This window comes from Artemia sp. Qi Xiang Cuo, chromosome 8 (genome assembly GCF_049724085.1).
Source record: "Artemia sp. Qi Xiang Cuo chromosome 8, ASM4972408v1, whole genome shotgun sequence".
Classification (NCBI taxonomy): domain Eukaryota; kingdom Metazoa; phylum Arthropoda; class Branchiopoda; order Anostraca; family Artemiidae; genus Artemia; species Artemia sp. Qi Xiang Cuo.
Window position 1 is genome coordinate 73,015,050 of NC_142801.1, and position 27,728 is coordinate 73,042,777.

General features: G+C 35.6%; 1 protein-coding gene across 1 annotated transcript in view; it reads left to right on the forward strand.

The window, feature by feature from the left end:
• LOC148949780 (mu-type opioid receptor-like) overlaps positions 1-26,887 on the forward strand; it is a 37,802-nt gene extending 10,915 nt beyond the window's left edge. The window contains exon 3 of the mRNA XM_089092788.1: positions 26,281-26,887. Within this exon, the coding sequence (XP_088948914.1) occupies positions 26,281-26,887 (607 nt within the window). The remainder of the gene's footprint in view (positions 1-26,280) is intronic.
• The last annotated feature ends 841 nt before the right edge of the window (positions 26,888-27,728 follow it).

Below are 27,728 nucleotides of genomic sequence, written 5' to 3' on the forward strand. Positions count from 1 at the left end.
ACACTCCTTCCACGCCCACCATTTCCCCAAAAATGTCCAATCGAAATTTTGAGATAGCCATTTTTTTTCCACGCACTTTAAATTTCAGGAAATTATACCTTGGATTAAAACACTCCCCCCACAGTCTTCATGGCAAGAGTTATAAGTTATGCCCTGGGGGCATATAAGTTTTTATTGAAATCTTTGTCGTAGAATTTTGAAGAAGGGCTCATTCAATTGGAAATTCAAAGGTTTAGTGCCCTTTTTAATAGTCTCGAAAGTGATTTGAGGGCAAATAACCCCCCTCTCTCGCCCATGACAACGCGTTCTATAGAAACCTTATATGCCCTCAAGGCATAACTTACAATCCTTGCCCTGAGGGCTTTGGGGGAGTTGTCATCCTTAAAGACATAATTTCCAGATCTTTTAACTACGTTGAACAAAATGGATATCTTAAAATTTTTATTTGGATATGTTTGGGGAGAAGGTGGGCGTGAGAGGGGTGTTAGTTGCCCTCCAATCATTTCCGACTATTAAAAAGGGCACTAACCCTTTTGAATTTCCAATCGAATGAGGTTTTTTGAAGTTTCTACGACAACGCCTTCTTTAAAAACCTTATATGCCCCCAGGGCATAACTTACAACTCTTGCCATGAGGATTGTGGGGGAGTGTCCTCATCAGAAACATAATTTCTATCTGGATAGCAATTAAGCTGAACATAATTGCTATCTTAAAAATTTTATTGGATGTGTTTCGGTAAATGATGGGCGTGGAAGGGGTGTTAGTTGCCTTCCAATCACTTTCGACTATTGAAAAGGGCACAAGCCACTCCGATTTCCAATTGAATGAGCTCTTTTCAAAGTTTCTGCTACAATTTCTTCGATACGAAGTGCCCTGGTCAAAAGGAAAGAAATAATAAATAATACATTGTGCCAACACCGTTCTTATATGCCCCCAGGGCATAACTTACAACCCTTGCTCTGAGGGTTGTGGGGGAGTGACCTTCTTTTATTAATCAAAATTAATCTTAAAATGAAAAAAATATTTTCCTTATTGAAGTATAAATGAAACTTAAAACGAACAGAAATTAAATAAACAATCAGTGCAAACAAACATACAATAGATATTAATGTAAGTTAATAAATAAATCTTAAAACGAATGAAACTTAAATTGAATATGTAAATCAAGCTTGAAACGAACACAAATTACTATAAACAAGAGTTTGGGTATCCACCTCCTTCTCTCACTGTAAAAGTCTAAAACCTACCTCGTCATTGGAGCTTTACTGAAAACAAATTTTATTACAAATGTTTTCTTTTGTACTTAATATTGAAAATAAATGTTAAAATTGAAATAAAATTTTGAACTGATGATATATAAGTGATTACTGACGCTGGTTATCAGGCAGTCATTTTAATTTATTAGCTCTTTTAAAGTTGTTTAAAACAAATATAGTGCCACTATCATAAAAAGTATAGATACCACCTCCTTTTTTTACTATAAATAAGTATCCAAAGCAAACTGCGTCATTGGCCCTTAACTGAAAACAAATTATATTATAAATATTTTCTTTTCCAGTTCATACAGCATTTAAAATAAAAATAAAATTATAGTGAAAAAAATTCTTGAACGGATGGATTTTTCAACAATTAATATCATTATACATCAAATATTCAATTTGATGTTGTTTATACTTTCCAAGACTGTTCAAGACGCATATAGTTTTCAGTAAAGTGCCAATGACAGAATAGGTTTTAAACTTTTAAAGCGAGAGAAGGAGGTGATACCCAAATTCTTTTTTATAGTAATTTTTGTTCGTTTCAAGCCAGATTTGCATATTTAAGTTTCACTCGTTTTAAGGTTTATTTATTAATTTACAATAATATCTACTGTATGTTTGTTTGCACTGATTGTTTGTTTAATTTCTGTTCGTTTTAAGTTTCATTTATACTTCAATATGAAAATATTTGTATCGTTTTAAGCTTGATTTTGATATTCAATCTAAGCATTACTCGGTTTAAGATCTATTTATTCGTTTATATTATTACTTGTTGTATGTTTTTTGCTATGATTGTTTGTTTAATTTCTGTTCGTTTTGGGTTTCATTTATTCTTTATTAGTAATTTCTGGTCGTTTTGATTTTGAATTTAAACGGTATTTTTATCTGATGAGCTTAATTTTAAAATTGCCTTTACTTCTCCTTGAAAAACTTATTTTTTAGAAAGTTTTTTTTTTAATTAATTTTTGTTCGTTTTTGATTGCAAAAAGTTTCAAGTTCTTAAAAATTCCTTATTTCAAAATCAAATTAAAAATTATTTCAATCTGTAATAGAGGATTTTTATTTATACGTTTTTCATACGGATAACCTTGTAACCAGATACTTAATTATGCAATTGGTATTTAATGTGACATTTCGGAAATAAGTATGAATCATTTCGCTGAATGAAAATCTGTTTTCATTCAGCAGTGCTTGCAAGTGATATACGAAACAGAATTTAGACTCTTGTGATAATGACCCTGGACTGTTATTTATATATGATTATTGATCGTGATTTAGATTACTGAAGCAGGAATACGTAAGCAGTGTGTGGGAGGACTGAAATTTTTGAAAAATGAATAACTCAAACGGAGCGACTATAGCTTTAACTGAGGCTATGCCTGAGGGTACAGCCAGTGCTCAGTTTTTACACGAAATTAGTTTCAAGCTAGATCTGATACCACGATTAATTGAGTCTATTGAAAAGACTTTGCCGGAAGTTTTAGTGAAGGTTACATCAGTTTAAAGCCAGTTTTCTTCTTTGAACCACAAACTATCTGACAATCCCAAAGCTTGTGAAGAGATGAATGGAGAAATTGAGATACTTCGGAAGAATTTACGGACTTAGAATTTAGAACTTCGGAACTAAAGCCGAATTTAGGGCTCGAAAAAGCGTTTTCTAGTTCTTGTAAGATTCGAGAGATCATACTCCTCGTATGATTTGCTATGTTGTCATCTTTATATACAACATGATACTAAGAGAGAAAGAACCAGTAGTAATGATGTTACATCGCTGGACTATGAGAAGAAGGATGCTGATTATCAGTATCAGTATCAGTATCCGTACCCAAAAATAAAAAAATTGCTAGCAAAATATACTGTAAAATCTAAAAATATTGAACTTGTACTTGGGGCAGGACATAAGCTAAACGGCAGCACTAGCTGGTGCGACATAAGGACTGGCAAATATTGGATCCAGAAAGGTTTTTTCGTTATTTGGATCAACCCCCACCCCAAGTAGGTGAGTTGCTCCCTCATCCAAGATCGAATTTTGGCTAAAAGTCTGTTTATCATACTAAGATGGGCAGGAATGTCGACTTTAGTTACACCACAGTCGCTCGTCAAATCAAGAGATCAATAATAATCTATAAACTACCCCTTCTCTCTATTATCTTTTTGTTACTACAAAATAACAACCCTAATAAAACTATTTTGGAAGAGTGTGCTATGTAAGATATTCAAATTTTACAATATTCTTTACCTGCTTCAAAAAAGCTGATTGTTTTTCCTTGAAATGCATCGTCAGAGAAGCGAATACTTTTATTAATTGTTGAACCCCAAATTACTTGTGAAAATCGGTTTAACCCAAGTTGATGTACGGGTACCCTTCGAACTTTTTCTTATTTTAAGTTGAATCCTAGTTGTCTAGTAAATCTGTATTCAGAGCAACTTCTCTTTTAAGAACTCTTTTCTACACATCTTCTCCTTTGGGAAGTAAGAACAGGCTGTGTGCCTACGTCTTCGTATCACTAGATCTTGTTTTATTTTTTCTCTCACTGAAATCAAACAAGAAATCATTGCCCCAAAACAGGAAATTGATCAGGATAATTATAAACTGATTGAGAAAAAGTGGCCACGATACCCTTGATATTAAACAAAAGAAAAGAACGTGTTGACATGAGTACGCTATTAAAAAAAAAAATTGATTGGACAGAGTAAAAACCCAATTTAAATAAAATCGGAGATATTGGGTGTTGCAGGGGTTACCCAATTATTTATCAAACAAATATTCGCTTTTTTCGTAAATTCTATTCTCCCTTTTGTAAGCCTTTCCTAATTCTCTTTTCATTAAAACTCTTTTTTGTAACCATTTGGAACTCTTCTTTCACAAATTCCCTGTTCTTTTCATAAGTTATAGTAGATCATTTGCGAAGCTGAGTCACCTTTGCCAAACTTGGAAAACATGACCCATCTGGTTGAATGGGATGACATTGGTTGAACTGGGTGACAAGATAAAATCTACATTTAATCGAACTCTGCTCCAGTCACCGTTACAGTTAGAATTTTTCTCTCGTTGGTTCGTCTTTCTTTCACACACTTGTACTCTTGGTTAGATTGTGAAGTTGTTTTTTCATTTGAGTGTTATGTAACATCTCGAAGTGAACAAAAGTAACTCGCTTGTTTGTATTACTCTGTAAAGTTCACCCTGTTTTCTGGTTAGGACAGTAGATATTATAAGATTGCACTTCGATGTAATTTTGGAGTGTTGACTCCAAGTTAAGCTCTGGTACTCCACACCAGGAAGGATACCAAGGATCTACTATGTCAAAGCTAAAAGAGTTTTTGCCTTCCAGTATTACTTAAGCTCGGTTTTACCTGCATAAGTACATTCTTCCTCCAGCCCGACTCCTTGGCGTGGTAGTTGGAAGTAGTTTTGAGTCATACCAAGGCTTGGTAATAGCTCAGGGGAATTATTCAAATTCCAAGATCATCCAGACGATTTTAGGCTACATGTGTTGGCCTATATCTATAGTCTAGAGCTATTATTGCTTTTCGGGAAGTGTATGTTTGGTACCTTCGACTGGTACCTTAGCATCTTAACGGTGATCGCATGGGATTTCATACTGCGTCAACAGGAATTGTGTAAGCTAGGAACTTGACTAGATTGACTAAAAGATTACTCTACCCTTTACAGCCTGCCTTAATATCTATTGGAGCAGCAGTGGTGACATTGGGTTGTAAACTAGGTCAACAGAAGTTAAATTTTAACTTGCTCGTGAAGAACCATTTCCGCTAACGGGGAAAGTGAAACTCCCTTCACGCTACGAAAAATCTAGTCAGTAACAAAGTGGTTGAAGAATAATAGAGCTGCAAGATTATGTGGAATATCAGCAGAGCTCCTGAAGAACACAAGGCCAGCTATGCTGCTCTGGCTCCAGGTTCTCTTCTCTCTGGTATGGCACACATAATGGAATCCGAAGGACTGGCAAGCGGGCATTATCCTACCTCTGTAGAAGAGGTAGGGAAGCAAGAACATTTGCTCAAACTATAGAGGGATTGCTTTTCTCTCAGCACTCAGAAAGCCTTTTGCAATGTCTCTGCTTGACTGCTTCACGAATTTTCTGCAAAGAAAAAGGTGAATCTAACAGGTCGGGCTTATGCCTGAGAGGTTTACTGTAGAACAAATTTTTACAGTGCGTCAGTTCGTGGAAAAGACAAAAGAATTTCATAGAAAAGCTTATATAGCCTTTGTGGACTTTTAACCGCCAGGCCCAGTTAGGCCCTCGGAATTCATTACAGTTTGTGGAGCCCACGTATAAGTGGTTACTAGCTTTAACTAACTTGGTCTCGTGATTTTGAATGATGGCTCGTGGACGTGGAACTGGGCAGCCGGACCACGAAGGTTTCATCTGTCGTCGGCAGACTAAATGCCATTTGCAAATCGCCCTACATTTATAGGCGTAAGACGATGCACGTATATAACTCATCCGTGAGCTAACTCCTGTTCCACGCGACTGAGACATGGCCCCTTAAATCCATCATCCTGAGCACGACAGACGCCTGCCAGACGAAATAATTATGTTACGCTCCTGGATAACAGGACCTGATTCCACAGTTTTCCAAAAATGTGAAATGGCCATGGAAACAAGAAGGCATATAATAGAAGTACGTCCAGCCGGGGTTAGATACCGGATAGAAGTACTTCAAACACTGTATCTGAAGCGAGAGAAAGTATTTAAGGAACTTATATGATAAGCAAGTGGAAATTGAACATTAGTCTCCCGACCACTAATTAGGTTTTTGTCTATGGAGGCAATTGGCTTTTGTGGACTGAGATCGATTCATCTGAGTAAGTCCGCCACAAATAATTATAACAATGATAATATAAGTTAATTATTAAAATTTAAAAATTCTTAGTGCCGTGCTCGCTGTTTTGCTACGGGCTTTTTTGCCTTCCATTTTTGGCCTTGTTTTTTTATGCAGGTTCAGTATGTTTGTGGTTTTCGTCGCTACTTATGATAGCATAAAATATAGAATTTTATCTTACCACTCTACTTTTTGTAATGTGACTCATATTTTTGTAGTTTTGCCCCAAAATACTACTTTTTGTTGTAAATAGCTCATATTTGCCAGAGTCAATTCACTAGTGTTGAATAAGTAAAGAGCAAAAAAACTGCCATGTGTTATTTTTTGAGGAATATCTAAAATATTTTACAAATCAAACCTATTGAAAAATCAAAATTACTCAGCTACGACGAGTTTTTCTTATATCATCATTACATCATATTCATAATTATATTTCAAACAACCAATCTTATCTAACTAGTCTGATATACAGTAAATTTTCATGAACACTTTCTACCTTTTAAATGCATTCCTTTCAATTGCTTAAAAAGTTAGACTTACGTTGGTAGGACAGTGTGAAGTTTTTCAATCAGCTGTCTTCGTCTTCGCCCATAAAACTTTGTTCTTTCCCCTGAATGTGGGCCGTAGTTTAAAAAATTTAACCCTATCAAAACATTTAAAATGGATTGTCTCAAGAATAATTTTATTCTTAAAAAAGACAATGTAACTTTCCTTAAATATAGTCTCAAAATGCACTTTATTCTTAAAACTAACTCACTTTTTTTTAACTATTTTCTCCAAAATATTGGGCGGAGGTAAGTTGTCCTGCCAATCCTGTTCTCTCATAACACTCAATTGACGGCACTGATGAGCCCCTAAAATTTCAAAAAAGTGGATTGGACATTCTGACACCAAATGAATGTTTTTAGTTTTATATGTAAAAGCCAATACTTAATTACTCTGCCCTAAAATATAAAAGCAAGCAAAATTTATGTCGTTATTTCTACAATTGCAGCACTTTAATTTCCTGCGTTATCTTTGGTTGTCTTAATCATACTTCCTGATTATTTCATACGAATTTGAAGGTAGCGACAATTTAACTTCGTGTTGATCAACGACTGATTGCTACATAAATACTCTTCTACTGCCAAACTACAATAATTGCCAAATACATCATCGAGTTACAGTGTTACTTATAATTGCTGTGTAAACACTTGTATAAGGGCTAATTTTCCTACCCTAAAATATTTGGGAAAAAGCATACCGATTAGCATGGTTACATAACCCCTCGTTCTAAAAGAGAAGTAAGTTTTACAATACTTACTTATGCATAGTGTGTTCAGCGATCTACGTTCGTTTCTTTCGTTTTGCAAGTTCAAACACCTCTTCTAATAGTATAACAGAACTTTTATCCGTGCCCATTCATTCCCAATATCTGGCAACCAAGGTTAGTCCAAGATTACAAATTGACTGCTCGACCTTATTTCAAAATTCACTTTTATTTCTGACATCTCAGTTTCAACACGTCAATGTGCTTCCTTGCATTTGTTGCATCTGCCTACTTAAGTGGTGACGGAATCCACACATGAGAAGATGGTTGGTCAGATCTGTTTAAAGACCCTGTTTCGGCTCTTTTGTGTACTTTCGCATCCGTGCGGTAACTCTTCCATCACCTGTTGCATGAGAAGTAATCGCTATGTTACTCTATTATCCGAATGCTGTGCAACAGTTGAAACCTCCTTTTTTAAAATAAATTTTCGCAACACTGAGGTTTGTTGTATCTGGATAGCTATAAGAATATATCTTTAACGATGCATCTACTACCGATGGCATGGTCACCATTAATGGCAGCAGTGGCGATGTCAACACTGCCAATTTGGGTATTCCAATCCATACACGCTGGTATATTTTCTATAAGTCTTTGTTATTCGTAGTAGAAGGCACCCTTGACTGTATTTTTGCTGCCCCTCATCGGAGCATTAAATGCATTTACAGTAATGTGGCTTATTTGGGTCAATAGTGTTATCATCGCGATCCTTTTAGACAGGGGGTCCCAGGAAGTGAAAAATATAAATTTGAGCCATCTAGTGGAATCCTTGCTCCTTGCTGGCTCTAGGCCTCTGTGGGTCCCAATGGTTTGAGCTGGCATTGGACAGGGTCAGCTTTTTGGGTAAAGTATATTTCAATCTTGTCTCTGACATGCAACAAATACTTATTTTATACTTATCGAGCTCCCGTGCAAGAAGTAGCTACAAGGACTTCAGGTTGCAGCGGTAAAGATTCTACTCACCAATATTTAGATGTTTTCTCAATCCTGGGGCTTGCATACTTTTTCTGGCCAGCTGCCCTCTTGGCCTGATTGGCTATTGTGAACACCGTAGTAGAAATCTGTCTCTGCATTTGATCTTCAATGTCTATTGATTAATTTTTGGGAAATTACATAACCAAGGGCTCCCCAGACTCTTGGCTACCTGGCTGAGCCATGGCTACCATGGCTACCCATAAAGGTAACTGGTAGAACCTGTTCCATTCGTCATTCTACCAATTCATAAAGGTAACTGGTAGAAAATTACACCACTCCACCGTTGTGAGCTAGAAATTAAGGTTCTCACTCAGACTCGTTAGGGACGGGGGCGTGAATTCTTGTTCCGAAGCCCACACCACAGCTTGGGAACATCAATTCTTATCAGATCCTGACAGGACTAGGCCTCGATGACCTGGGAGATCATGCAGGTGGAGTGGAAGTTGGAGTAAACTGGAATTGGCAGCAGAATGAAAAACAGCAGAAAACATACATGTTGCTCCTGCCCCATAATTAACTGATGAATCATTAATTTATTAGGCAGTTCAAAATTTTGGTTCAAAAAGGTAGGCAGAGTGCTCAAAAATTACCAATGCTCATTTTAAAAATTTATTCAGGCAACAATTTTTATTGTTTAAAAAAATAAGAGTTGTGAGAAAGTCAAACCAGAGCGTAAAGAGCGAGGCGTTGAGGAGGGGACAGCCCCTTTCATATACGGAATAATTTCTGTTTGTTTTAAGTTTTAAAGTCGTTCCTTACTTTCAGTAAAAAAAAACTTGTTTTTTTTTATTTAATTTTCTAACGTTTTTGAATAAATGCAGGTTTTGATTTTGGCTCACCGTACATGAATAATTAAAACAAAATTTGCATATTACTTTTACTTTTATTTGGTTAAATGGCTTTCTCGAAGCTTGTTTAATTTTATTTACGAACGTTTTTATTAGTAATAAATATACTTAACTTACGAATTAACTTACGTAACAAACTTCTATATTCTAATACGTAAATCAGGGAGTTCGCCCCGTAGTCAATGCTTCGCTCTTTAAGCTAAAGTTCGAATTTTGTCCCGATTCTTTAAAAATGACCCCTTAATCACAAAGGCCGTTAATTAGAGTAAATAACTCTTATAAAAATACTAAAAAAACTTTGGCTTAAAGAGTGAGGTATTGACTAGAGGGTGAACCCAATCATACACGTAGTATTTTCTGTTCGTTTTAAGTTTTGATGCTACTCCTCATTTTCAGTTGGAAAACTTGTTTTTTTTATATTTAATTTCTGATCTTTTTTTTAAATAATGCTGGGAAATCCGACGCCCCCTTCATAGCAAGGTCCCTTCCCACATGAAAACTTCCTCCATGGAAAGATCTTCCCAAATAACCCCCGAACCCTCCACCTCCCGACGAACCGAAAAAATCCCCCCTGAAAACGTCTGTATACTTCCAAATAACCAATACTATATGATAACATTGGGTAAAGTTCATAACTTTCAGCCCTCCCATCGGGGACTTCGGGGGATTAAGTCACCCTAAAGGACATACTTTTCATATTTTCGACCATGTTGAACAAAATGGCTATCTCAAAATTTTGATCAGGTGACTTTGGGAAAAAATTAACGTTGGAGGGGGCCTAGTTGTCCTCCATTTTTGGGTCACTTAAAAAGAGCACTAGAACGTTCAATTTCCGCTCGAATGATCCCTCCCACGATATTCTAGGACCACTGGATCGATACAATCACCCATGGAAAAAAAAACAAATAAACACGCATCCGTGATCGATCTTCTGGCAAAAAATGCAAAATTCCACATTTTTGTAGATAGGAGCTTGAAACCTCTACAGTAGGGTTCTCTTACTCACTGAATATGATGGTGTGATTTTCATTAAGATTCTGTAACTTTTAAGGGGTCTTTCTCCCTTTTTTCGAAAATCAGCTAAATTTTCTCAGGCGCGTAACTTTTGATGGGTACAACTAAACTTGATGAAAGTTATATATTTGAATTCAGCATTGAAATCTGATTCTTTTGATGTACCTATTGGTATCAAAAACCCGTTTTCTACAGTTTCGGTTACCATTGAGCCAGGTCGCTCCTTGCTTACCGTTCGTTACCGCGAACTGTTTGATTAAATAAGTCACAAATGTACTTATTCTAAGAAATATTTTTCTTTCCTGAAACTTAGATTCTTACTGTAACTTTCTTCATTTTTGTTGATGTTTCAAAAAAAAAATAAACACTATCAAGAATACATTTACTTTTCCAGTATTGACCAAATGACATTGGCCTTTTAGAGGATGTAAAGGGGCAGTAGCCCGACTTTTATTTGTGGTGTCCTTTTATTAAGTTTTAATAGCATTGTGGGTTGCTTTCCTTGTTGCTGAAAAACAAACTATTCGAAATAGCCATTGTTTACCTTAAAGTACAAATACCACTTTAGGCCTTAGAGGGTTCAAGGGGATGACTGTTCGATTTTTACGGTGGCAAGTTTTTTGTTTAAGTTTGATATGGCTTTACTTCATCTCTTTTTAGGCTTTTGCTCACTCTTTGCTATTCTTAAGGAGCTTTCTTAAGAAAGTGTTTTTAATTGATCAGCAAGAAAATTAAAGTTAATTTATTAATATCATTTATATTTTATTAATATTAATTATTAAATATCATTAATTTTATTAAATATCATTAATATTAATATCATGGACGTTAAAGAACTTAGGCAAACCTCCTCACTTTATCCCATGGCAATGTACAGCAGCATGTTTTCTTGCAAAATACAAATGTATTGAAATGGGCTAAACTCAAGTTGAGAAAACAGTTTTTTAATTACAGTCAAAACAAGTGTTGAATGGAGATTATAGAGAACACTGGAAAATGGTGAATATGAAGAATGGAAATGGAGAATAATTTTTGCTGCTGAAATAGTTTTTCACTTTTAGCCTATAATGTCATCTTTTCTAAAAGAGTTGATAGCCAAAACAAAATATATTCTGGTCCGAAGAAAATTATGGTATTATTGTCGTATTTTGGGTTTTCTATAAGTGGAAAATCTATGTTGCCTAAGTTGTGTTGTGCCATGGCCTTTCTAAGGTTGTCCCATAGAGGAGACGACAGATTACTATTCTATAATTTTGCTGTAAAAGTGTGCTTTAATTCTATTGGTTTATTTCTATGACGCATTTTTGTAAACCCATTTTATTATTCCTTGTTTTAGAGAGAGAAGTAACCCGGCCTTTTTAAAAGTATGCCTAATTACATCAAGCAGCTAGTTGAACAGAACTACTACTGCTACTACTAACAACTCACTGCAGCTCCAAACCACCTAAGGCCAACGCAGCTACCCACACTCCTCCTCCATCCCAATGTATTCAAAGCTTCCCTCTTCACGCCCTCCTAAGAAGTTTCGATCTCCTTTGGCTTTTTCAAGAGACCTGTTCCCATCCCATTCGGGGACGACCTGCTTTTCCTTTGGCCCTAGATAGATGGTTGAAAGAACGATCTTGGGCAATCTGTCATGCTTCATCAACAAAACAAGTCCTAACCACCTATTGTAGATTGTAGAAATATGTGTTCTTTTGCAGCTTACATTTGGAGTATCGACTCAACTGAGCCAGTTTTATTACACACTGACGCATCCAAAACAAAAACATTTGTAGTGCTTAGCTGCATGATATAAATTTGTGTTGGTTTGTAGTACATAAGGATAAATCTTCTATTTTTCACAAAATTTTTCGGGTATTATCATGTTCATTGCAGTGGGTGAAAACCACAGTTTATAGAATTAGCAGTATGATCATTTCCTATCTCACCCATTATAAAAACCCGGACCGAGGTGCAAGTGCTCCGAAGAACGTAGCGGTATTAGATCTTTTCACAGGTAGACAAAGAATACGGAACAAGGAACAAGTACTGACAAAACCACTTGGCCGGCTCAACCAATAAGTGGACAATAAGTGGGAGGAGCTTTTTGTTCGCACCGAGAATGAAGACCAGAAATGATCTGCGATAAACTTACTGGATAATTCTATAAACTGTGGTGAAAACTTACCAGACGAAAGAAAAATCCAGACTGAAGGTGTCTTGAGCTTAAGGGGACAGGGTATAAACCAATAGAAAAAGAGAGATTATTTTCATATTATCTTATGTTAAAAAATGTGCTTGGATCCCTTAGGCTTGTTTTTGTGATTTGTTTATTAAGTCAATCGTATTATTCCCTATTTCAGGAGAAAAAAAAAATCCCCGGGTTTAGAACAAGCTTGAAAAATTTCATTGTTTAGCCGCATGATATAGATTTATGTTGGTGTGTAGTATACAAAGATAAATCATCTATTTCTCACATATTTTCAAGTATTTATTACCGTAAATACAATGTGGAAAATATACTAAACCAAAGAAAAAGTCAGATTAATGATGTGTCAAGCTTAAGTGGAGAGGGTATAAACAAGTAGAAAAAGATAGATTAATTTTCTATATTTTTATGTTAAAAACTTTACTTGGATCCCATTGGTTTATTTTTATGATTTGTTTATTAAGCAAATCGTATTATTTCTCATTTCAGGAGAAAATAAAATATCCCCTGCTTTTTAAAACCGGCTTTACTAATGCTTTGGGTTAACTAATGCAGAGCGACAAACCTAAGCACACCAAGAAACAAAATTTCTGGAAAGACAAATAACTCCGACTTTAGAAGCTTAATTGTTCTTTTCTGAAAAATGTCAGGTTATTAAAAAGAAGAAAAAGTTTTTTTTTTTTTCAGTCACAGCAGGTTTTACAAGTAAAGTCTCTGCTTCTCTGTGGTACTCCCTTCATGTTCGTAAAAACGTCACCTCGTCAAATTTCTTAATTATGCTCTTTACTGTCACCACAGGAGTTATTTTAACAAATATTTTCCTAATATTAGATACGATATTTTACTATTTTCATGCATAAAATAAATGAGATTATGAATAAACATGAGGCTACAGGGTGATGAAATAGCTGGAAATTCTCATTGAGAGTTTTGATTTATGAGTTTGTTGCGTAATGAATAAGTGATCCTGGTATCGACTATTCTATAATTCACGGGTTTCAGTGTTGGGGACATGTGTTCCCTAAGATTTGAAAAGGAGGGAAGTATTTTTCTAATTTTCGTTTAAACTTAGTGAGTAGGACTTGAATAAAATGCAATACTCTGCATTACACAGATCATTTCTTAGACGTTTCATTGTGGGTCTTATTTTAGATTAATTAAAAAAACTTGCTCCACAAAATAAGTTTTTCAAAGAAAAGTAAAGAACTCCATTAAACCAAAAATTAAAAAAAAAAGAATCAAACGATATACCAAGCTTGAAACTAGAACAAATCGCCATCAACAATTGAAGCAAAACCAAAACGAACAGAAATTACAATAAATAACCGAGTCAAACTCAAAACGAGCAGAAATTAACATAAGTTGGGCTCAAAACCCCTATGCCTTCCCAAGGCCATAACATAATTTCCACTTTACTAAAAAAAAATACAAAAGAATGTGCATTGTCAGTTTAATATACGTATACTGATATTTAGTAATCAAAATGCTAATATTATTTGATTTATTAAAGTTATAGTTTTTTTTATAACTTTTATAACATTTATAATGTTACATTAAAATGTAAAAACATTTATATTTTTTCAGTAAAGTGCAAATTATGTTAATTTCTTCTCGTTTTGAGTTTGACTCGGTTATTTATTGTAACTTCTGTTAGTTTTGGGTTTCATTTATTTATTGATGCTGGTTTGTGATAGTTTAACGCTTGGTAGATTATTTGATTTCATTTTTGCCCATCTTTAGTTTAATGGAGCTCTTTACTTTTCTTTGAAAAACTTGTTTTGTGGATAAAGTTTTTAAAATTAATTTCTGTTCGTTTTATATTGACATAGTCTTTTCAGAGAAAAAGAAAATAATACTTTTAAATCTTTTCTTTTTTTAAGACTTTATAGTTTGGCCTGCTATTTATATGATGGAGAAACATTTTTAGCAATTTTTAACAACATACACCCTCTTAAAAATCTGGACACAAATAGTAGGCCTAGCGTTTAATATAGTTTCATACCTCCTCTAGTTGACCTGACATAGAAAACTTGATACCATTCGCAAAAAAATCTGGTTACTTTCTTTAATAGCTTGGATACACTTACGCTATTTTGATTTGGTTAAATTTTAAGAGCAGAAGCAGCCCCAAAAGTTTGAACATAATACCCTCAGTCCTTCTTGGGATACTGCTGAGATGCCTTTTTGGGAATTAGCATTAAAACAGTGCATTTTCATTTAATCTTATGGCAAACTTTAGTTTTTAAAAATAAAGTAAAATGGGAGGGTGGGGGTGGGAGGGGGATTAGTTTCCCTCCAATAACTTTCGATTATTAGAAAGGGCATCAGCCTTTTCTATTTTCAATCGAATGAGCCCTTTTCGAAGTTCCTACGACAACTGATTCGATACAAAGTGCCCTGGTCTAAACAACAGCAACAACAAAAAAAATAATATATTATACCCAGATCGATCTTTACTATAAAAATATCAAGCTTTCCAATCACTTTCGACTCTTAAAAGGGCACTATGCCTTTCGATTTCCAATCAAATGAACCCTTTTTGAGTTTCTACGACAGCACGTCCTATAAACACCTTACGTGCCCCCAGGGCATAAATTACAACCCTGATCCTAAGGGCTGTGCGGGTGGTTGTCATCCTCTAAGACCTAATTTCCAGAACTTTCAACTACGTTAAACAAAATGGCTATCTCAAAATTTTGATTGGATGTGTTTTGGGAAATAATGGGCGTGGAAGTGGTGTTAGTTGCCTTCCAATTACTTTTGACTATCAAAAAGAGCACAAGCCATTTCAATTTCTCATCGAATGAGCCCTCTTTTAAGTTTCTACGACAACGCGTTCTATAAAAACTTTATATGCCCCCAGGGCATAACTTACAACCCTCTTCCTTGGGGCTGTGACGGGGTTGTCATCCTCACAAACCTAATTTCCAGAACTTTCTACTACGTTGAACAAAATGGCTATTTCAATAAAACCTTATATGCCCCCAGGGCATCACTTATAACCCTTGCCCTGAAGACTGTGGGGGTAGTGTCCTGCTCAAAGGCATAATTTCCTGAACTTGAAACTGCGTGGAACAAAATGGCTACCTAAAAATTTTGATTGGATATGTTTGGAGAAATGGTGGGCGTGGAAGGGGTGTTAGTTGCCTTCCAATCACTTTTGACTATTAAAAAGGGCACTAGCCATTTCATTTTCCAATTGAATAAGCCCCTTTTGAAGTTTTTACGACAATTCTATCATTAAAAACCTTATATGCCCCCAGGGCATAACTTACAACCTTTGCCCTGGGGACTCTGGGGGGTTTGTCATCCTTAAATATATAATTTCCAGAACTTTCAACTGCGTTGAACAAAATGGCTATCTCCAAACTTTGATTGAATGTGTTCAAGGAAATGGTGGGCGTGAGAGGGGCGTTAATTACTCTTCACTCACTTTCGACTATTAAAAAGGGCAATTTCAATTTTTAATCAAATGAGCCCCTTTTGAAATTTCTACAACAACTTTCTATATAAACCTTATATACCCCCAGGCCATAACTTAAAACCCTTGCACTGAGGGTTCTAATGGGGTTATCATCCTAAAAGACCTAATTTCCAGAACTTTCAACCATATTAAACAAAATGGATATATCAAAATTTTTATTGGATGTGTTTGGGGAAATGGTGGGCGTGAGAGGGGGGTTAGTTGCCCTTCAATCACTTTCTACTATTAAACGGGCACTATCCCTTTCAATTTTCAATTGAATGAACCCTTTTTGATGTTTTTACAACATCACTTTCTATAAAAACCTTAAATGCTCCCAGGGCAGACCTTACAACTCTTGCCCCGAGGGTTTTTGGGGGGATGGGTTGTCATCCTTAAAGACCTAATTTCCAAAACTTTCACCTACGTTGAATAAAATGGCTATCTAAAAATTGTCATTGGATGTGTTTGGGGAAAGGGTGGGTGTGAGAAGGGGGTTAGTTGCCCTAAAATCACTTTTGACTAAGAAAAGGGCACTAGCACTTTGAATTCCAATCGAATGAGCCCTTTTTCAAGGTTTTACAACAAAGATTTGAATAAAAACCTTATATGCCCCCAGGGAATAAATTATAACCCTTGCCAAAAAGACTGTGGAGGGAGTGTCCTGCTCAAAGGTATAATTTCCTGAATTTTAAACGTCTTGGAACAAAATGGCTATCTCAAAATTTTGATAGGATATGTTTGGGGAAATGGTGGGCGTGGAAGGAGTGTTAGTTGCCTTCCAATCACTTTCGACTATTAAAAAGGGCACTAGCTATTTTAATTTCCAATCGAATGTGCCCTTTTTGAAGTTTCTACGACGACGCGTTCTATATAAACCTTATATGCCCCTAGGGTATAACTTACATCCCTTGCCCTGAGGGCTGTGGGGGAAGGTCCTCCTCAAAAACATAATTTCTATCTGGATATCCAAAACACTGAACAAAATGGCTATTTAAAAATTTTGATTGGATGTGTTTGGGGAAATGGTGGGCGAGAGAGGGGGGCTAGTTGCCCTCAAATCACTTTCGACTATTAATAAGGGCACTAGACCTTTGAATTTCCGATCGAATGAGCCCTTTTTAAAGCTTCTAGGACAAAGATTTCAATAAAAACGTATATGCCCCTAGGGCATAACTTATAACCCTTGCCCTGAAGACTGTGGGGGAGTGTCCTGCGCAAAGGTATAATTTGCTGAACTTTAACTTCTTGGAACAAAATGACTATCTCAAAATTTTTATTAGATGTGTTTGGGGAAATGGTGGGCGTTGAAGGGGTGTTAGTTGCCTTCCAATCACTTTCGACTATTAAAAAGGGCACCAGCCATTTTAATTTCCATGCCCCCATGGTATAACTTACAACCCTTGCCCTGAAGGCTGTGGGGGAGTGTCCTCCTCAAAAAGATAATTTCTATCTGGAAATATACAACACGGAACAAAATGGCTATCTAAAAATTTTTATTGGATGTGTTTGAGGAAAAGGTGGGCGAGAGAGGGGGGCTAGTTTCCCTCAAATCACTTTCGACTATTAAAAAGGGCTCTAGACCTTTCAATTTTCAATCGAATGAGTCCTTTTTCAAGTTTCTACGACAAAGATTTCAATAAAAATATATATGCCCCCAGGGCATAACTTATAACCCTTGCTCTGAAGCCTGTGGGGGGAGTGTCCTGCTCAAAGGTATAATTTCCTGAACTTTAACTGCGTAGAACAAAATGGCTATCTCAAAATTTTGATTGGATGTGTTTGGGGAAATGGTGGGTGTGGAAGGGGTGTTAGTTGCCTTCCAATTACTTGCGACTATTAAAAAGGGCACTAGCCATTTCAATTTCTATTTGAATGAGCCCTTTTTGAAGCTTCTGCGACTATGCGTTCTATAAAAACTTCATATGCCCCCAGGGCATAACTTACAACCCTTGTCCTGAGGGCTGTGATGGGGGTTCTCATCCTCAAAGACCTAATTTACAGAACTTAAATCTACGTTGAATAAAATGGCTATCTCAAAATTTTGATTGGATATGTTTGGGGAAAAGGTGAGTGTGAGAAGGGGGTTAGTTGCCCTCCAATCGCTTTCGATTATTATAAGGGCACTAGCACTTTTAATTTCCAATTGAATGAGCTTTTTTGAAGTTTCTACGACAACGCCTTCTATAAAAACCTTACATGCCCCCAGGGCATAACTTACAACCCTTGCCCTGAGGGTTGTGGGTGAGTGTCCTCGTCAAAAATATATTATCTATCTGGAAATCAACTACGCTGAACAAAATGGCTATCTTAAAATTTTGATTGGATGTATTTAGGGGAATGATGGGCGTGGGGGGGCTAGTTGCCCTCCAATTACTTTCGACTATTAAAAAGGGCACTAGCCCTTTGAATTTGCAATCGAATGAGCCTTTTTTGAAATTTCTACGAGAACGCCTTCTATAAAAACCTTATATGCCCACAGGGCATAACTTAAAACCCTTGCCTCGAGGGTTGCAGGGGAGTGTCCTCCTCAAAAACAAATTTTTTATTTGTAAATCAACTACGCTGAACAAAATGACTACCTCAAAATTTTGATGGGATGTTTTTGGGGGAATGACGGGCGTGGGGGGCTAGTTCCCTCCAATCACTTTCGACTATTAAAAAGGGCACTAGCCCTTTGAATTTCCAATCGAATGAGCCTTTTTTGAAGTTTCTACGACAACGCCTTCTATAAAAACTTTATTTGCCCCCAGGGTATAACTTACAACCCTTGCCCTGAGGGTTGTGGGGGAGTGTCCTTCTCACAAAAATATTTTTTACATGGAAATAAACTACGCTGAACAGAATGGCTATCTCAAAATTTTGATTGGATGTATTTAGGGGAATCATAGGCTTGGGGGGGGGGCTAGTTGCCCTCCAATCACTTTCGACTATTAAAAAGGGCACTAGCCCTTTGAATTTCCAATCGAATGAGCCTTTTTGGAAGTTTCTACGACAACACCTTCTATAAAAACCTTATATGCCCCCAGGGCATAACTTAAAACCCTTGCCTCGAGGGTTGCAGGGGAGTGTCCTCCTCAAAAATATATTTTCTATCTGTAAATCAACTACGCTGAACAAAATGGCTATCTCAAAATTTTGATTGGATGTGTTTTGGGGAATGATTGGTTTGGGGGGGGGCTAGTTGCCCTCAAATCACTTTTGACTATTAAAAAGGGCACTAGCACTTTGAATTTCCAATCGAATGAGCCTATTTGGAAATTTCTATGACAATGCCTTCTAAAAAAAACTTATATGCCCCCAGGGCATAACTTAAAACCCTTGCCCTGAGGGCTCTGGGGGAGTGTCCTCCTCAAAAACATATTTTCTATCTGGAAATCAACTACGCTGAACAAAATGTCTATCTTAAAGTTTTGATTGGATGTATTTGGGGGAATGATGGGCGTGAGGGGGGGCTAGTTATCCTCTAATCACTTTCGACTATTGAAAAGGGCACTAGCCACTCCAATTTCGAATCGAATGGGCCGTTTTCGATGACTACGACTTCTCCGTCGATACGAAGTGCCCGGCTATGGAGAAAAAAAAAACAAAAAACAACACATTGTGCCCAAATCGCTCTTTACTTAGGCAGCACTAGCGCGCTGCCTATGATACACAAACTAAATAAGCATAGAAAAATACGATTTTTTTCAGTTTTATTCAATATTTTAAAAATGTAAATTGTACTCTTGACTTCGTTTTTCAAAGATTACCGATTTCACTTACCCTATCTCCTATACCTCCAATGACAGTATCAAAATAAGTAGTGTTGCCGTTTAAAGTGTTAGGGTACCGATGAGGATAGCCCACACTTGTTACGATCAACACGAATACCTATAGGCTAATGTTATAGGCTAGTGATTATAGCCTATAAATGTCTGGAAGATCTCATAATCGGATAAAAACCCAATATCCTACCGGTACTCTTTGATAAAACCCAATACTACTCCCAGTAACCGCAATCTGAGGTTGGCTGGGACGGGATTACCCTGCGCGGGTAGAAGCAAGCGGAAGAATGTATCAAACAGTTCGTGGTAACGAACTGTAAGTAAGGAGCGACCCGGCTCAATGGTAACCGAAACTCTATAAAACGGTTTTTTGATACAAATAGCAATATAAACATAGTTTTAAAAAATTAAAAAGAAAATAAATAAAATAAACTATTCATTAAAAAAATTCATATGAAAATAAAAAAAAAACGGTTCTGAGACTTAAAAAAGAACAGAAAATATTTCGTATTTGACGGGGATTGCCCCAGTTTCGTCACTCCACTCTTCATGCATAGGTTCTATAGTGCTTTAAAAACACTTCTTTTTCAAATCAAAGATTTGAGGAGTTCGTCTTAAAAAATTTGGACACAAAACTCAAAACTCAGCTTAAATAGTGGGGGAATTGAGAAATGGGCAGTCCCCTAATAAACAGAATAATTTCTGTTCATTCCAAGTATTAAAATTACTCTTCAGTCTCATTTAAAAACTTGTTTTTTTATTTATATTTTGTTACTTTATGATACCATACCTAGGGCTACCCTAAATATACGAAGGCTACTGATCGGTAAAAGCTTCTATTGAGGAACTTTAAATTAATACATTTTGTATATTAAAAACAGCTTACATAATAAATTTTGGAAAATGAGAAATGTTCTTATTTAAATCTTGATAAAAAAAAAACAAAGCTCCCAGTACTAGTAGCATTTGAACACCCCCGCCCAGACACATAACCTAGCTGAGGTCATAAACCCCCCACTCTCCAAATTTCGTTTGGAGGTATGTGAATTTAGTCTTTTATGTTGCATTAAAAAGATTGTCTGCAATACGTTGGGCACTATCCTCCCCCTCCCCAGTACTAATATTATAGGTGTATTCCAAAAATATTCCCAGGAATAAAAGGAAATTGGACATTAGTTTCTACACCTCTCCCAAATCTCTTTCTTTATCTATCTAAAGGCTCATGAAGAATTAGGAAGTTTTATGCATGAAAACACTCATTCCTAGGTTTCAAGCCCACTCCTCCCATCTACACAAAGATCCACCGTCCCTCCTCCAAAATGGATGATGTTCAAAGATATACCACTGTCTCAATCGAATGTAGTCGAATCGAATCGAACTTGCGTAATATGCAACATGATCGAACTCAATCGAATCGAACTTAGTTAAATGTAGCGTTGTACATAAACTTTTTTTGTATGCACTGTGTGCATCTTTAGGAATGAATGCACCTCTGTGTGACATTATTGTCACTGAAACTGGAAAGCGTAACACATGGTTTTTGATTAGCTACATCGGAATTTTTGCCTGATGGTATTTTGGTATCTTTGGGTAAATTTTTTTATTTTACTCCACAAAAAGGCAAACAACGCTACTCTATATGTTTTGTCAAACAATTCGTGGTAACGAACTGCAAGTAAGGAGCGACTCGACTCAATAATAACCTAAGCTCTAAAAAATGGAATTTTGATATCAATGCATACATCAAAAGAATGAAATTATTATGCTGACTCCAAATACATAAAATTCATCAAGTTAGTGTTACCCATCGAAAGTTATGAGTTTGAGAAAATTTTCCTGATTTTTCAAATAGGGGGGAAACACCTCCTAAAATTCAAGGAATCTTGATGAAAATCACACCATCAGGTTCAGTACACCAGAAAACCTACTGTACAAGTTTCAAGCTCTTATATACAAAAATGTGGAGTTTTGCTATATTTTCCAGAAGAAAGATCACGGATGCGTGTTTATTTGTTGTTTTCCCCCCAGGGGTGATAGTGTCTAAATAATGGCCCTGGGAGGTTCGGAGAGAGTGCATTTGACCGGAATTTAAAAGTTTAAGTGTCCTTTTAAGTGACCAGAAAGATGGGGGGGGGGGGGCAACTGGCCCCCCGTCCCACGCCCTTTTTTCCCAAAGCTATCTGATCAAAATTTAAGATAGCCATCTTGTTCAGTGTAGTTGAAAAATTAAATAATTATGTCTTTAGGGGTAAAATCATCCCCCACAGTCCGTGAGGAGAGGCATGTAATTTATATAATTTGCCCATTATTTGTGTGTTTTGTTTGTTATTGAAAAGTATAGAGACATTTTTAGGGGGGTGGATTTTGTGCTTGGGGTGGATTTACACAGGGAGAATCTTCATTGGGGAGGGAAATTTCTGGGGGGTGTGAAATTTCCAGGGGAGATTTTACACTGGAGGGATTTGACAGAATTTCTATATGAAATTCTTTTTAATTGTCTTAATTTCTCTTCACCAACTCAATTTTGCATGTGGAAATGTTCCGGGGGAATTATCCGGGGGCTATTTCCCGCATGTTTTGATTTCCAGGAAAAATTTCCATGGAAGGGGGCATTTCCGGAGTGATCCAGAAACCGATTAGATTAAAGTCTTTTTCAAATGAAAGTATGCAAAGGAAAACTTTTCCGGCTGAATCTTCCAGAAGAAATTTTCCGCGGAGGGGGATTTTAAGTGAGAGTGGAACTGTCTGGATGTAATTTGACGGGGGGGGGGGTGCACTTTATATTGGATGAAATTTCCTCGTATGATTGTCTTAGAAGGTGGGAGGTTATATTTCATGGAGGGTGAGCCAGATTTACAGGCATTAGTTGAAAAAGATCAGAAATTAAATAAAAACAAGTATTTTTAACTGAAAGTAAGGAGAAGCATTAAAACTCGAAACGAACAGAAATTATTCCGTGTATCAAGGGTTGCCCCCTTCTCAATACCTTGCTCTATACGCTAAAATTTGAATATGTGTCCCAGTTTCTTAAGAACAGCTACTGAAACACAGGGTCCCTTTAATCAGAATAGGAGGCTTTTTTAAAAGTGCTAACAGCCTTAGCTGTTATTGCAAGGTATTGAGGAGGGGGCAATCCTTCATTTACGGAATAATTTCCGTTCGCTTTGAGTTATAATGTTGCTCCTTACTTTCAGTTAAAAAGCTTGTTTTCTTAATTTAATTGTTTGAAAGGGTCAATAGAACTTTCTAGAACTTACCATGAACTTTCAAGGTATTGAGAAAGGTTACCCCCTTCCCAATACCCTGCTCTTTACGCTAAAGTTTGAATGTTTGTCGCAGTTTTTTTTAAAATTGCTACTGAAACACAGGGGCTCGTTAATCAGGATAAGAGACTTTTTTAAAAGTACTAACAGCTTTAGCTGTTATAGCAAGGTATTGAGGAGGGTGAAATCCTTCATATACGGAATAATTTCCGTTCGCTTTGAGTTTTAATGTTGCTCCTTAATTTCAGTTAATAAACTCTTTTTTTTTAATTTAATTGTTAGAAAGAGCCAATAGAACTTTCTAGAACTTACCTTGAACTTTTAAGGTATTGAGAGAGGTTGCCCCCTTCTCAACACCCTGCTCTTTACCCTAAAGCTTTTCTAAAAGTGCTAACAGCTTTATCGTAAAGAGCAAGGTATTGAGGAGGGGGTAATCCTTCATATACGAAATAAGTTCTGTTCGTTTTGAGTTTTAATGTTGCTCCTTATTTTCAGTCAATTTTTTTTTTTTAATTTAATTATTTGATAGGGTCAATAGAACTTTCAATTTTCTTACTTTTGAGCTCTAGCCCAATGCTCTTGGACCATCCGTTCAATACGATTACCAACAGAAAATAAAAACAAGCAAATAAACATGCATCCTTCTCGGAACAAATACAAAATTTCACGTTTTTGTAGATAGGGGCTTAAAACCTCTACAATAGTGATTTTTGATATGCTAAATTCTAGAGTATAATTTCCATAAAAGTCATTCGCTTTTTGTAGTTTTTTTTCAGAAATGGTACAAATTTTCTCAGGCTCGTAGCTTCTTATCGGATGCTTTAAACTTAATGAATTATATAAATTTGAATCAACATAAAATAAATATTCTTTTAATGTATTTATTATTATCGAGACTCCTTTTTTAAGAATTAATCGAAATTCAATTCGTGCCTTATATGCAGTTCGTAGCCACAAACTGTTAAATACATAAAAAACAAACACAAAACCTGATACATCAGTTCAAAAGATAAATATCCCTGGCAACACGTGTCTCCCCCTACTTTCGAATTCCTTGGCGGGGCTCATTCCCCCCCCTTCCCCACACACATAATCAATCAGTTATCACTGAGTTTAACTGATTAACTGATAAATTTCACGCCCTCTTTGGGTCAAAATTGCTGTTTTGTTCAGAAAAAAGGCAAAACACCCCTATTTTGCGGGAGAATCTTTTTGGCTACATAAAAAGGGCTTTAGAGCTTTTAGTTCCTGCTTGCATGAGCCCTCTTTGACTTTCTAGTGCAAGGGTTTAATAAGATCACCCCAGGAAAAAGAAACAAATAAACACGCATTCGTGATATTCTTTCCCTGAAACAATGCAGAATTTCAAATTATTGCAAATAGGAGCTTCAAACCTCTATAAGAGCATTTTCTGATATGCTGAATTTGATGAAGTAATTTTCATCACTTGTCCTAATAGGGGCGTTATTCTGCTTTTTTCAGAATCAGGATAAATGGTCCTCAGGCTCGTAACTTTTGGCGGCTAGCTATAAACTTGATGACTTTTATATATTTAGAATCACTCAAAAACGCAAAGTTTTTTAGTATTTATTGTTATAAAAACTCCTTTTTTTGGACTACTATTCAGACCATTTGCCCCTTACTTACAGTTACCAGGAACCGTTTAATTCCTAGTCCATAAATGAAAAATGCTTTCATTTTTGTATCCTCCACTTTATTAAGAGAGAAGTAGAGATAGCTTTCAATTTTAAGGACAGCGTTAGCACCATTGTGCTGTGACGGCTTATAGATAACCTTGACCGATAAAAAATAAATAAAAGAGAATTCGCTTGAATTGCTTTTGAAAACGAGTAACGCTAAGGTCATTTCAAAGAACGAAAGGACTCTTGATTTCCAAAAACATCTGGGAAACAAAGTGGTAAGCATTGTATTTCTGGAAAATTTCAAGCTCCTTGATAAACAAGAAATACTTTTATTAGAGTGATAACTGATGTAATATAGAGGAAGATACATCTAAAATAATTTTAGGTTGTTCATCATGTTTTACAGTGGTCTTATAATATAAACACAGAGAAACCGAGGGACTACTTGTAACTGATCTTGCGACTTTAAAATTTTAATCGTTTTACTGTCTTAAAGTTTCACAGGAGGTTTTAAAACCAATGAAGCTTTAAATACACTGGAATTTTTTTCTATATATATATAAGAAATAATGAAGTTGGCTTACAAAAATATGTCATAAAAATCTGCCATTGGAATTAAAGCAAACTTTGGAACGCGGATGTGTAGGAATTAATCCTTTTTTTCTTCTTTGATTCACATCGAATAAATAAAGTGTTATGTAAGGTCTACAAAGTGTACTAACTGTTTGTTCATGTTAACTTTTTTAAATATCCTTTTTTGTTTTTGTCTTTTAGTTGTTTTGTGGAAGAACTTATACCTTTTTTTCTAACTTTTATGGTTATTCTAACTTGAAGAAATGCTAATACATAGAACTCCAGTTTTAAAAAAAAATTTCAGAAATTTCAAAGACTTATTTTCATCTCTTTAAAAACGGCACTTAAAAACAGCAAAACAGAAAAGGCTTTTTTATTTATCATCTTCTTTATCAGTTTCTTTATGGATGCAATAACTTTGGCTACTCAATAGCTCATTTAAACATTTATTCAAGAGGTATTCGTAATGGTTTTCTTTCTAAATATCATAGAAGCTGGGTATATATATATATATTTTATAAAATATGTAGATTGTTAAATATCACTTGCATTCCATAATAATATTTTTTCAGAAAAAATCAAAACTTTATGAACATATTCTAAAATTTTGGTTTATACTTTTATTCTGAAATGGGAATGTCATTTTACTCTGCTACAAAGAAACAAAACAAATGTTATCCGTGTACACACTGCCGAGATTGATCCAACATTTTGAAGCAGCCTTCAATCAATAATTCGTGCCAAATAGCACGGCGATTTCATAAAACACTGTTCTGATAACTGAGCCTAATATTAAATTTGTAATAAATAATAAATTGGAGGTAGCAACATTGTTCTTCTCGTTTTTCATTCTTATGATCATCAACTTATAGACGTGAAAATTGATCATGTTGCATATTACGCAAAAGCCAAAATTTAATGAATCAAGTCACAGATCTAAGACCATATAATTGATGTTCTTGTAAAAAAAACAATTGATAGTTCGTGTTGTAGGCCTAATTCTTAACTTTTGTATGCAAGCTTCTTATATTTTACCACTTTAGCGTTTCTTAGCACTCGTATTACAGAATGAAGTTTTTAACATAGAAGGAAAATATAAATGGCATATCTAAAATTGTCTTTTATATTTTTAGCCCAGTCATCTGGACAACGTCTTATGAAGTCGTTGGAATGCCATTTGAGGTCTGCTTTACGATGTCTGACCAATCTTGGCAGTCGGTATTCTTCTTTTCGTCAACAGTTCTCTTTTTCATTGTACCGCTTGCAATTCTCATCATTGTATACACCCTCATATCACGATACTTGATACTCGATAGGCAAACAGTCCGTCGTCTTGGTGGATCACGAAGGAGCATCGTCAATACCAGTCGAACACGTGTTCGTATCGTCGTCATGCTGGGCATTATTGTTACCTGTTTTTTCATCTGTATGCTACCATTCCGCGTGATTATATTAATTGTAATATTTACACCGAACCCTTATGAAACTTTTGGACCAAATTTGTTTTTCTTCCTTATAAACATATCAAGAACATTGGGTTATATAAACTGTATTGTGAATCCTATTCTGTATAATATGATGTCTTCAAAGTTTCGAAGTGGGTTTATTAGGTTTTTTCAACCTGGATCACACCTGGCCCGCCATGGTACAATCATTACATCGTCTACTACTGCCTCCAGTCGTCAGAGAAATGGACGAGGAACAGGCTCAAGAAATCATAGCGAAGTGCTCACTACATAGTTGGTAGGATTTTATTTAATCTTTATCGGGTATTGTACCGACGTTTGATGGTAAATTTTAGTCTCAATATTTGAAAAACAAAATATATACGATTTAATTTGTATCCAAGACATTTGAAACTTCTTGTTTCTCGTTTTATTAGCATTAATACTTGTGAGCATAGATATCTGGGTCTACTGTAAAAAGCTCTAGGATGTTTTTTTTACTTTAGTTGTGAACAAAAATTGCACACAAATATTGATTGAAATTACTGAAAAAGAAGATAAAAGATTGAAAAATATTTTGAAGATGCTATAATATGTTTACACAAGCAAGCGATATGGACAAACACATTTTTTTTAGAAATCATAAAATTAAAATGTAAAAATAGACCTACGTGACATCATTATGTGCTGATCAAAACTAAACTAGAGAGAAAAAAAATTAATAATTAATATGATGGTGATCATTCCGGTAATAATTTGACATTTTCTATCTGAATTTTGAAAACAGAATGTATTTGTAGCTTGAGATATCTGGTTTTGGACCCCTTCCAGATGCCTCAAAAAATAATAATATAAGAAGTCAATACATCATGAAATGAGAAAAAATAAAACCTTGTTAGAGCCATTTTTGTAAAAGTTGATGCCACTGATCCATTTCTAGAAGGAAACAAATAAAGTAACTATCAGTTTGGAGGAAGTCCAATCTCTATGAGGCATTTTCCCAATATTAACTGAAAAAAGTCATATCTATATCAGTTTATATATCTGTGGTATATATAAATCTATATATATATATGAATATATATATATATATATATATATATATATATATATATATATATATATATATATATATA